Genomic DNA, 12,935 nt, shown 5'->3' on the forward strand with positions numbered 1-12,935 from the left:
TGGGAACACAGTGACAGAGTGCCGGGAGTGGAAGAGTCTCCTGAGAACACTGGTAGAGTCCCTGTTACTTGCCCCACTTTAAACCCTACTGTTTAAACTGAAAAGCTGTTTAATATGCAATAGTACCAATACTGTAGCAGGGAGAGGGAACCAAAAAGATTCAGAGATTTTTCCTCCATAGAACCTGTATCCTTGTCCTCTGTATTCATTGTGACTCCTTTTCTTAGGCTCTATAAATTGTTGGACATTTCTCTTTATCTTTAGCTCGTCCTCATTCACATCTGCCTGTTCTCCCTCATTCTGTGCCTATAATGAGCTCCTTGCTGCTACGCCTCTCTATTCTACTGAAGTTTGCTTCTTCAGTAAAACTTTCATGGTCTGTTAAAGAAGTATGACTTCCTCCTTCAGTCTCAGCTACTACATAATTTACCTGCATAAAAGATTTAATATTATTTTAGAACTTATTTGGAAAACAACACTGAATAAACCATACTGGTATCCAGAAGACAGGTTCCTCCTGCAACATAGCCAGGATGGGAAAAGTAACTGTTTCTTCTGTTATTTTTTTTTTTCATGATTACTACCGTGGCTAAAAACATGAGACAATAAGGGATAGCTCTCAGAAATGGCACAAAAATTTTAGAAATGATCTTTTCTCTCAGGAGTCAATTAGGTAAAACACCACTGAGAATGGTTTCATCACAGTAAAGTGAGAATTGCTTTTACATTAAAAGGCAATGTTAAAATGTACATTCAAAAATTTGATAAATCAGGGATAAGGGTAGGTAGATAAATGACAAGTTATCATCATCATAGAGTTTAGACTATATAGAAATCTGTGCTTGACTGTCCTTGATACAATCAGTTTACATCAGTTTAACAAACCATTAATATAAAAACATCCTAGGAAGGAATCTTGTTTCCAGGGTGGTATTATTAAAGTACTTCCAACTTTTGCTTTGCTGACACTGAGCCAGGCTGCATCACACTGTTCAGGCTTTATGATCCATTACCAAATGCCTCTTTATAAAGTAAAAAAAACAACAACCAAACCACAAAACCCCACAAGCCAAAAAAAACCCCACTGCTTTTCATAGACAAGATCACTGATACTAGGTTTTGTTCAGTGCTCACAAATTTGTTCAGAAAATTCTGACCTGATTTTAAAAGTTCTCCTGCTACAGACATGCTAAAAAATATATATTCCTTTCTTCCTACTGTATTCTACCTCTCCTGATTCAGGTGGGCTGGAGAACACAGTAATTGGAAAAGAAATCTGGTAGAAAATAAGAACAAGAGGAGGCCCACCCCCACTCCTGCTGAAGACGGCAGAAAAAATGCCATTACCTTCTGCAATCCCTGTATCCAGATACTGAAAAAACAGCTCAAGATTTCAAATAGAACAGTCCTCGTTTCCCTTGGGCTGAATGTCAACCACTGTATTCAAACATGATTCTACTGTGCCTGCTCTCCAGTTTGCACCCTGGTGCATGCCCACATCTTCTCATACTTGCTCTGACTTAGGTTGTAATCAACAAGAATCTGATTTTAAAAATCACCCAAAAAAATCCACAACAAAACCATCATTCAGTATTCCTGGCTGAAAGATGGTAGAAACAGAAACGTTGAAGAATTATCCTTAAACAGTGGATGGTGAATGTTAGTTTGACCATAGATATGTGTTTTTTATATATATATGTACATACATACACATACACAATCTCTATATACACATTATAAATATAATAATAAAATATTGTAAAAATATTAATTTTGCTGAAATACCTGATTAAAGTGGACTAATCTTATGTTGCATTTCTGTAATCTACCCAGTCGGTATGATGGCCTTGTTAGAAGCCCTAAAATCTACAATACTTGCAATTGCTAAAAACAAAGAGTCTGTATTTCTGACAGTCACCTCGTGCCATGTCAAGAAGTTAGGTTGGTGGTGGGCCCTCGTATCTCAGCATCAGGTTGAAGGACCGAGCAAAGTTGTTGGCCCGCGAGCAGCTGTGGGGCAGGGGCAGGAGGAAGGCCAGGAGCAGGAGGAGCAAGAGGAGTAGTTGCAATGGTAGTGCTGCCCAGCACACTCGATGCAGGAACGAGCACACGCCTCCAGAGCGCTTCTGAAAGACACAAACCGAAGAGCAACTCAGAAAAATAAAGACCTGGGGAGGTGCATTTCAAATACATCGAACTGCCAGGCAGAGGGGCAGACCAACCCATGTTGTCCTTGCCCTAGGAACCAGCCTGGGTGCTTGGTACGCTGCAGCTCACCGAAGCTGGCGCTTAAACAATTTCTCTTAGGAGAATATTTCACTCTTTTCACAAATTCACTGCTGCAAACTCATGTCCTTTTGAAGGAAAACACTGCTGACTTTCTAGCAGTAGGAAACAGTTGCCTCCAAGTCCATTTTCCAATTACGAAGTAGTGCTTAACAAATGCTCAATCCACAGCTGCTGACTGGTGTCCTCACAGCCCGCACACGGCACAGAAGGTGTACAGTAGTAGCTCTCCTGTCAGTGAAATGAGAGTGCCGACGCCTGGGAGAGAGGAGCCAGCCTTCTGCTCCCTGTCAGCAGAAAGGAGCTCTAGTTTGAAGCTCATCCAGCTCACAGCCATCTCCCCAGCTGCAATGTCCTCTCTGGATCCTGACTTTGGCCTCCACGGGGCTGCAAGCCAGAAAAAAGGCTTTGCAGTGCACCTTGCCTCAATGCCTCTTTACCACGGCCACCTTAAACTTTTATATGACGCAAGACAATGAGAGAAAACATAACGCTGACAGTAAAGAAGACATTAAAGTATTGCTGAGCAGTCACAGAAGGGACACACAAGTAAGCCACTTTCTTCATGCTTGTGCAAATCTAGAGTAGCTCAGTTAAGCACATGAATTAAATACATATTAGCACAGACAGGACAGAACATATTTGGGGCTACAGAACTCAGGAAAGATTAATTAAGAAGTGAGATTTCCACTGGCAGGATCCCTGGATATCTTCTGCCAATGAGCTGAACTACATGTGTTTCACCAAAAAAAAAGGCAAAGTCAACTATCTGTAAGGGTGTCCTGAAAAAAAGGACTCAATAATCCATTAATTTCATCAAACACGGATTTATACTCAGAACATAGAAAAAACACTTAATGCTGCTACAGCATTAGGTGCCAACCTACATCACAAAAATCAATGCAGAACATCTGCTGAAGTGGGACCCACGTTTTCCACAAGCAGAAGTTAATTTGTTGTGTTGAAGCCACAGGAGATGTCAGTGCTGCAGCAAAATTAGGGCTTCTGGCATCTACTGGATGCTTGACTTAACAGGCAATGCCTTTGTCCCACTACAGCACCACCAGGAATAGTCCGTGGGAAACACCAGCAGAGAAGATAAGGAGCAGAATGATGGCAGAAGAAAGTAATTACCCTCTTCTATTTTTTAAGGGTCTCTCTCTTCCACTGCTTTCTAAATTTCTCAGTCTCTTGCAGTTCTATGTAAATGCTTACAGAATTAATTATGAAGGAAAATATATAGCTGCAGTTACAGATCATGAGACAGTTGTGCTGTGAAATCCTTCTGTTGTAGTTGGTTTGCTTCCATTAAGCCAAATGGCTGATGAGATTTAATTATTGTGTCAGGCAGATGCAGAGGCAGCAGAGCAACAGCTGCTCGCTCCTATAATTTCTGGCCTGCAGTATCTTGAGTTGTAACTTGGTTGCTGAGGCCAGTGAAAACTCAGGTCCCTGGCCACTGGAACTGGCAGTAGTTAGTGGGCAATGGGCAAACGTCAGGTTGTAACTGAGACTCTGACTTTAAGCACCCTTGGGCAGCTTCCCTGGGCACAGCTAGCATTTACCCTCCAGATCAAAGCTTCACAAACCTGCCTGCATCACAGGACTCATCTGCTCCTACTGTGATCTGTTCTCAAAGACGAGGCAAAGTACCAGGAGTAAGCAGCCGTACTAACGGGACTGTTCCTTCTGTAGTCGCTCAGGTTTGTTGTTGGCTTCCGAAGATGACCACATTGCCAGTTAGTCACTCACGTTTTTCCCATACCAATTCTTTTACTGATCCAGCATTTGATTCAGAGCAGGCCACTGACTCTGCCCTGATCTCTAAAGCAAAGGTTATTAATGAAAATCTAAGAAATGGGATGAGATTGAAACGTTATTTATTAAGTGCCTTGTTTTTAGATCTACTGGAAAGAGCTGTAGAATAGTATTGCTTTTCAAAGCCCATCCTCCAGAAAGAATTAATGGGAAATGGCTTTATTAACATGTTACCAGTTGCTCTCCTTGGAGCTTTCTGCAGGGTAAGGTACTCAGGCTAACCCCAGCAGATCCTAGCTTTAGAAAAATCTGTGGAGGGACACTTGCCTGGGGGCAGAACTTCAGAGAAGGAGAAATATTTTTTCTTTATCTGCTGCTCCTCTCCCACCTGCTTGCTGGGTTTATAGGCATTTGTGTTTGATGAACTTTTGCCTTTGCTGCCCAGCTTCTCCTTTTCTTTTGATCACACAGGAAGGTCAGAATCTTGTATTTCTGACTCCATTTGTTGCCATGGGAATGACTCTGCTATCACAAACATGGTATTATGATGTCTCTGCAGGACTGAAGATGAGGCACACAGGAGCTGTGAGGGTTTGGTGCTTTCAGCAAATTTGCAATGATAAGCCCTTAATATATGAGGGCCCCAACCTGCACACACTGAAATCCATGGGAGATTTACCATTAACTTCAGTGTCTGCAGCAGGATTATGCACAGAGACAACTAAATAAAGTCAGGATTGGGAACTACTTATTCACAGACTTCAGCAGATACCCTGACAAATGGATTCATTACTTATACGCCCAGGTTCTGGTGTTCTTGTGCACACGAAACCTCCATTAGTTCTGTTACTTTGTGCTTGCTGGAACAATTTGTGATATGATACTTTTTTTGTTTGTTTGTTTGGTAGTACTACTAGAGGTGTTATAGTTAAAGGACAGAAAATTTTGAAGGATACACAGTAACTTTTAATAGGAGAGATGATACAGATGGAAAAAGCAGGGAAGGTTTTGGCTTCTCCCGCTCTGAGTGTGAAAAAAGCAGCCCTTCAATTTTACTAAGACTAAGTCAAGGTATTTTTTTAGGTCTGCGCTGTGAGAGATGCTTTCAGGCTGTGGTGACCTGAGACTATGGCACCAACAGGGAATTCAGGAGCCCAAGGTTCAAACCTCTGCTCTGCTGGGGTCAGGGTGATCAGGGCTGTACAAGTCTACCTGGAGTCAGAACCACACTCCCAACCCTTTAGCACATCATTCTGGATTAGAAAAGGACAGTCTGACACAGTTCCACCTTTGCAAAAGACAGTTTGAACATTTCATTTCCATTTCCACATGACATCAAAGGCGGGCACCACAACCCCTGCTACACAGTGGAATTCCCCAATCACTCCAGCTACTGGCATCAGAACAGCTACTACCCGGTACCCACTGTGCCTGCAGTGCGTGTGTCAGATCTAGGCTCCACAAAATATTCTGAAATCAAATCTTCCTCTGAGGAAAACTGGCCAAGCTCCAGTGAAGTCAACAGAACTTTAATTTCCACCATCTTAGAATAACAGCTGGAATACCTGGGTATCGAGCCAAAGTGTCAGAGACATTTTTGAAACACACATGGAAAAGGAATAGGTTGACATTTAAAAAGAAAATATACTTTTAAAGTTCACCATCAAGGATAAACGTCCTCCCCCTTTTCCCTCAAAATACCAGGACAAGCAAGGACTGTCAAGGGGCAGACGGCTGTGTTTTGTGTAATGCTAAATGCATGCTTGTTACCAAATGAACTGCACTGGCTGTGAACATACACATTTGTACTTGATTCATGTCGGGGCGTTTGAATGACAAGCATCGGTTTAGATCTAGGGAGTCCTCAGTGCTTAAATCTGTTTGCAGTTAATAACTCCTTACCAAACGCACCGTGAAAAATCACTTGGATGGGAAACAGCAGAAAAGCACTTCAGAACTTGCTACATAATATTCCTGTGTAAGTTGCTGAAGTGTTCTACTAAAAATCAGTGCACTCCCTGGTTTGCTATTGACCACATTCCAGGATATAAGAAAACACACAGTTAATCTAGCTATTTGAGGGAGCAGAGGAATATAGCATCCTATACCGTGCTCATTAGTGGGTTTTTGCTGTTGCTTGTATGTCACCAGCATGCCTGACAAAAATCATACCTGCACCACTGCACTGGGAGCCAGCAGAGAAAAAGATTTAGTCTGGATTCATTCCTCTTACCTTAGAGCATTTCACTGAGGGGCTAACCTGGGAAATGCACTGCTGCCTGAAAACTCCTGCCCTCCCCATGCATAAAGGGACCAACACACTACTGTCCTACAGACACTATACAGACAAAGACGCCAACAGCCATGCCGCTTCATGCCAGTGCTGTACCCAGCCCACGTACCCTATATCCTACAGCAGTTGGTGCAGATGCATAGGTACTAAGGCAAGCATAAATAATTTCTCCGTAATACTCCCAGCCTCCAACTGCTTTTAGCTCAGGCAGTTTCCTGAGCCTGATGTAGCTTGTCCATCTAGTTAACACCCAGTGAACCTTTCTTCCAGATACTTTTCCGGTTTCCCCTTGAACTGATACAGCCTATACAAAGTCCTTTATGTCCTCGAGCAAGGAGTTCCATGGGTCACCCAACTGGCATGAGGAACAGCTCCCTTGTGTTAGCTTTGAACCTGGCTCCTAGTTCTTTCTTGAGGAAGAGATGGAGAGTCAACCCCCACCTACACTCTCTGCACCACGCATGATTTTGTACACCCCTGAATTAAATGCTTACACAGGATGAATGCAGGGCTACCTCCACAGTGGGAAGATCACAACATAATGGGCTTAAGCTATAGTAATAGGGACAGAGGAAATACATCCTAATAGGAAGAACAGATAGGCCTTGGGAAGGATCACCTACATGGGTATCAATTCTACCACTTCTGAGAAAAACCAGAGCTGCCAGGAAGGCTGCAACAGGAGCTTACCAAACGTCCCTTTCATTCTGAGTAGGAGCATGCCATCATCAAGCACTACCACTTTTTTTTTTTTTTAGGTGAAGCAGTTGCCTTATTTTTGCTTCTGAGAGGCCCTGGGTTTCTGCCACTTCAGATCCCATGGGCAACTAATCCAGTTGCCACTCACAGAGACAGGTTATTGCCAACAAGAAGAGATCAGTTCCAGGGGGAGCACAGGCTGCTCTCTCAAACCAAAGCAAACTGGGTTTTTATGTCAATGTGAGATAGTTTAGAACTGGGCTCCTCATCAGTTCTCAACTCAGAGCCAAAAGCATCCCTTTCTAAGATAAGTAACGCATCGCATATCACAGCTGGTCTTTTCATGAGGGAAATAATTTGGGGGAGTTGGATACTAGTGTTGCCACAGAACTGAGCATCCAACACGCTGTTGGGCAAAGCTGTGGCTCATTCCCATACACCACAGCAGGAACTAAGAGTTGGATACTGTCAATCAGAGGTTATGCGGCCTCTGCAAAAGGACAGTGAGCCACTGGGTTCAGAACTGTACTTTCCTAAATGCAAACACTGCCCAGGTTAGGGAACCGGCAGTGAGGGATTAGTAAGGATGGCTGGGACCCCTTTGAGTCCTGTGCTTATCATTCTCCATCTCACAAAGAGCTACCAGAATGAATGTGCTGAAGGGAGGTTAACTGAGGTCACACAAGCAATTTTAGCTGTGACATTTTCTATCTTCAGATTGCTTGACTCCCCAACCTTAATGTTCTTTTCAATTCTGAAGAACATAAGTGTATGTACGTAAATAAGTAAGTATACAGGCAAATTACAGGCTTTGTTTTCTCCCTTAGGGGAGATTCTGGAGTACCTCGACACGGCTGGATGATAAGCTAGAATCTTTGATGAAGGCTTCATTTAAAAGAAACAGAAAACAAGGAAAAGGCAGCAGTTTGTATCTGAGGTTTCAGCAGTCACATATGGCAGATATTTCAGAATTTCTGCTGCAAAGTCGCTTAGAACTAAGTACTGTGCCATATGCTACTGTGACACAAACGGATTTATAAAGGTTAGCTTCTGTGTGTGTATACAACACGACATGCTTTTAGGAGAAGGACACAGGACAAGGACTACAGCCTGATCTGTTAAAGTAGCACTGATTTCTATAATTCTCCAGACCTAAGCAAGCAGAAAAAGTCCCTGGTTTGGTCCCATCTTCAGCACATAAGCAGTGGAAACTACTTTCTTTTTATCTGGGAAGTGTTTGATATGCGATAGAAGTTAGGAAGCACTGTGTAAGATCAGTAAAGTGGTAGGTAGGATGGGTCACTAAAAATATCTTAGTTCCATTTTATAAGAGTATGGAAAGTCACACTTCCAGTGAGGTAATTATGAAGCACATTCTCATATCCAACAGCAGGCAGTGAGTTACACTTAGTTTCTTAGGTATCACACGGGAAGTATTTGTGAAAGGTTCAGAACAGGGTAAGAGGTTTTTAAACCAGTTATACTAGTTCTGCCTGGGATAGCGTTAGCTTTCTTTAAGAGTAGCTTGTATGGGGCTATGTTTTGAATTTCTGATTAAAACAGTGTTGATAACACACCCCTGTTTTAGTTATTGCTGTGTGTACATAGCATCAAGAGCATCGGTTCTTCTGCTCCTCACAACCACCCCACCAGTGAGCAGGCTGGGGGGGTACAAGAAATTGGAGGGGACACAGCTGGGACAGCTGACCCCAACTCACCAAAGGGATAGTTCCTACCATATCACAACATGCTCAGCAATAAAAATTGGGGAGTGTGTCTTACCAGGGTTGACATTGCTCGGGGACTGGCTGGGCATCGGTTTGCTGGTGGTGAGACACTGGGGTTTTTTTTGCATCACTTGTTTTCCTTGGTTTTCTTTTTCTTTGTTTCCTTCTTTTACTTTTTAAACTGTCTTTATCTCAACCCACGAGTTTTCTCACTTTTACCCTTCCGATTCTCTCCTCCATCCCACTGCAGGGGCAGATGGAATGAATGAGCAGCTATGAGGAGCTGAGGTGCTCATTGAATTTAATTGAATTCAATTAAAAACACAGGAATACTCCACTGGTTTTAAACACACTCATAAGCTATATAATTTATCCCAATAAATATATTTTGTACTTAAGAGCAATGCTGTACTGCTTTTAGAAGGAGAATTATCTGCAGCTAGTAGCTAGATGACATTTCAGTCAGTCTATCTGAAATTTAGTAGAGGAGACATCAGTGTTCTACGTTTATTCAGGAAGGAAAAGAAGTAGAAGGACTTTGCCCCATTTCTAACTCCCACTCAGCCATGCAATTTGAAATAAACTAATTAAACTGGGCATAGAAAGAATAAAAACTAAAATAAAGACAACATGTTCTGGAACCTGTAGAAGACGGTACTGACAGCAAAAGCTGGTTTATCACATCAACAATATACGTTTCCAGCTGCTTTACCAGTGACTTCTCTCAAGTCAAGATTAAACTTTTCTTAAACCTCACCAGTCACCATACATAATTTGAACATTATTTGCATTTTATTTAAATAATTTTAAAATGTGATAGCTTACTTTTAAAAAACTAATATGTATACAATTTGAGGTATTGATTACAATAATTTTTTCTACTGCTAAGGCTACTGCTTTTTACAGTAGCCTTAAAAACATTTTTCAAGTATATACTGGAAATTGGTTTCATTCTGCTATTGGTCAACAAAGCTCTCTCTCTCGTTACCTTTCCGTTAGGAGGTAAAATTGTATTTGCTGAGAAATATCATTCTAAGGTATCTCCTTGGTGAAAATCTGCAAATACTTCACAATATGGTAGGCTACTAAAGGACGCATCTTTTCAACAAAGCAAGCAGGGACCACCAACCACATACCTAGCTAATACCACGTTAACGTTAACAGAAAATAAGAACCAGGTCTCCTGGGAAGCATGATGTCTTCTCCATCCTGCCCCAGCACTGCTGCAGAGGGAGAGCATCGGCAAGGCACAGAAGTGGCAGAATCAGATAAAAGCCAAACAAAGAGGCCCTGTTTTCTAGCATTTGGGAAAGCTATAATGTAGAATGGTGAACAACACGAAACTTACAGAAATAAGAGCAGAGAGGCAGGCAGTGACACGAGGGGAGGCTTGTGGGCTGGCTGGAGAAGGAAGGGGATGATGCTGTCTGGCACAGTATACTTAACAGTGGGTCAGAGTTAGGAAGAGGCAGTCAGGATTTTTCAGCTTTTTATTTTTTTGCCTAAGTTTCCTTTCTGAGCAAACATCGCTGCTGAGGGAAAATAAGTTTATCTGCTATGTTTTAACGGTAAGATGCCCTTCTTCCTGTGTCTGGGCCACAGTATAATTCCTAAAGCAGGTAGGCACAGGCTTATAGGCACAGTGATGAAAAAAATATGGAGAGATATTCTCTCTACCTTTAAAAGATATTGAAAACCGAGGGAAAGATACCTTTTAATGAGTATTTTCCATTTCACTAGGAATGTAGTTGTATAGAATATTTCCAGTGGCTAACACCCAGCAGGACTTCGGGAAAACAAATGGGCTGCATACTTTCACTAGAGAGGCACCACTAACACAGGCATGTACACACAATGCTGCGCATTTCTGTGATGTGAATTCCCACCATGAAGAATCCCTGTCATATCTGCACTTGGGCGCATTACTGTTTTCTTCCTGGCAGGCTGTGGCAGCTCTTGCTTTGCACAGTTTCCTGAATGACTGCATTAATTTGATTGACTCCAGATCAATGGTGTCTCTAAATGAGATTAAATTACATGTTCCTTCTGCCTGTGTGTTACAGGAGATTACTCTTAGCAGAATCTCAAAGGAAGCAATTAGCTGACCACCGATGTAATGAATCCTAATTATTTTGTTTGCACAAACAATAAAGCCAGAATCATTTGTTTAGCGAGGAAGTGTAATTACTCTGAACACTCGAGAAAATAAATCAAACAGCGCTACCTAGACCTGTAAATAATGAGCCTTTTTCAGGTAGCTGGGAGCCAACCTTTGAAAGTAACATTTATCATAGTTATTATTGAGCATTTGCTTGATTATGTCCTTGGGTGCGCTAGGTGCCCTGCAGAAATATCCATCTACATTGCCCTGTCACTGGCACCTGCTAAAAATTCACTGCAGCCAGTGCAATTTCCTGCAACTGTTTTTTGTTAATCAACAAGAAGTCCCTCACATCGCAATCATTAGCCTGTACTGCTCCTAAGGGCACCAGTGGCTAGGGACACGTCCTCAGCAAAGGATGAATGATCAGAAAAAAAGCACATTACTATACATGGAGCAGGCTCTATTCTGCCCAACATTTGGCCATGTAGTCTAGAAATGGAATAAAACCAGAAGGTACTGGAAGGAGACTGGCCACAGTTGGGTCTTCCCCTTCTCCCGGTTGATCTGCTGTTGCTGCAAAATATTCACAGCTCTAACAGGAGAGACAAGCAGAGTCACTGGGGATCTCCTGTTGCAGAAAGCAGAGATCAGTCCAAAGATACCTGAAATTCTGCCACCTCTGCTGATTTTTTGTGACTCAAAAGCACGAGGGAGCTGACAAATTAGAGAAAATCTGATCCCATTGCATTCAAACTCACTGGACGTTGCAAGTACAGTGATGCAGCCCCTAACCACGTGTACCGTCTGCAGATACTAACTCCCGAGATCAGCCATTCTCAGGGTAGTTGGTTTCCTTCACCATAGTTTCAAAAGGATATTCAAAACATCCAAAAATATTTTGCCTAATCTTTCTAGCCACACTTTAGGTGAATTTGAAATAAACTGCAAAGCCACAAATTCTGCAGTTGGTTTGCGTTTCCTCCTCTCTCAGCCTGAACAGCAACGCACCCAAAGGGGCTCGACATTATTTTCTGGTTCTCTTAAGTGGTGCTCAGCAATCTTATGGCAACACAGGCTCACATCCTGACAAAATCCTTAGCCTGAATGAAAAAAAAAAGACACCTCTGCTTACAGTGCTTGGATCCTCGTTGTAGCGACACTGTTTAAATACAGAATGAATGCTCTGAAGTCAGCAAAATCACACTGAAGTGAGCAAGGTGTAAGTTACTGCAACATGTACTGGCTGAAGGGAAACTGCAAATCACTTGTTGGTGTAATGGGAACCATTTCCGTCATGCTTATGAGGTATTTCAGTTCTTCGCTCCTTCCCACCCTGAGCCGTTTCTCTTTGTTTGTGTTCAGTAGCTATTAAAAACTCATAGAATGCTTTTTTTGTGCTCTTGCTGTAGGCCTAATTGACAAACCTTTGCAGCATGCCATTATGTTATTCCAGTATCCTTGACAATTAACTGAAGACTTTAGTCTCTTTCGGAGAAGTTAAGGAGGAATAAATACCACCTACCCCGAGGCAGGTGGGAGAGATGAATTAACAAATGGTATCTAATTGTGCAGTGGAGATGGGCTTATGCCTAAAGCTTTTTTTTTTTTTGGTTTGTTTTCCCTTACAAACTACTCAACCCAACCAAATCACATGAAAGCAGAGAATACCTTGGTCAGTCTTCTGGAATATCCCTTTAGGCCTCTTCTAGGGAAAAGCAGCACTACTACATGTTTGGCTGCCTCTACACCAAGCATTAAAATGTCATATTGTTTTTCCAGCCTGAAAAATTCTGGTGACCTTACTGGATGACCAACAGTACTGAACAATTAATGTTAAGCCAGACAAGCAAGAACAGAAACACTTTGGAGGTTTTCAGGAAGGCTGAACTGCGGCCAAAACTATTCAGGGGATATGTGAAAACTACCTTAAATTGGTCAGTATTTCGCTGGGGGGAAATATTGGAGATACTACTTCACATCTGAGTACCAGAGGAGTATCTCATAGGAATGAGGAAAGTCTTGATTTCTGGCCATACTAGAAGTGTACTGTACTGCACCCTTTAAATAT

The 12,935-nt window shown here is 42.2% G+C and overlaps 1 protein-coding gene across 1 annotated transcript in view; it reads right to left on the reverse strand.

Moving 5' to 3' along the window:
* Nucleotides 1-1,937: 1,937 nt before the first annotated feature.
* Nucleotides 1,938-12,935, reverse strand: part of SYNE3 (spectrin repeat containing, nuclear envelope family member 3) — a 34,869-nt gene continuing 23,871 nt past the window's right edge. The window contains 1 exon segment of the mRNA XM_009881525.1: nt 1,938-2,126. Coding sequence (XP_009879827.1) covers nt 1,938-2,126 — 189 coding nt within the window.

This window comes from Charadrius vociferus, unplaced genomic scaffold, assembly GCF_000708025.1.
Source record: "Charadrius vociferus isolate BGI_N301 unplaced genomic scaffold, ASM70802v2 scaffold282, whole genome shotgun sequence".
Taxonomy (NCBI): Eukaryota; Metazoa; Chordata; class Aves; order Charadriiformes; family Charadriidae; genus Charadrius; species Charadrius vociferus.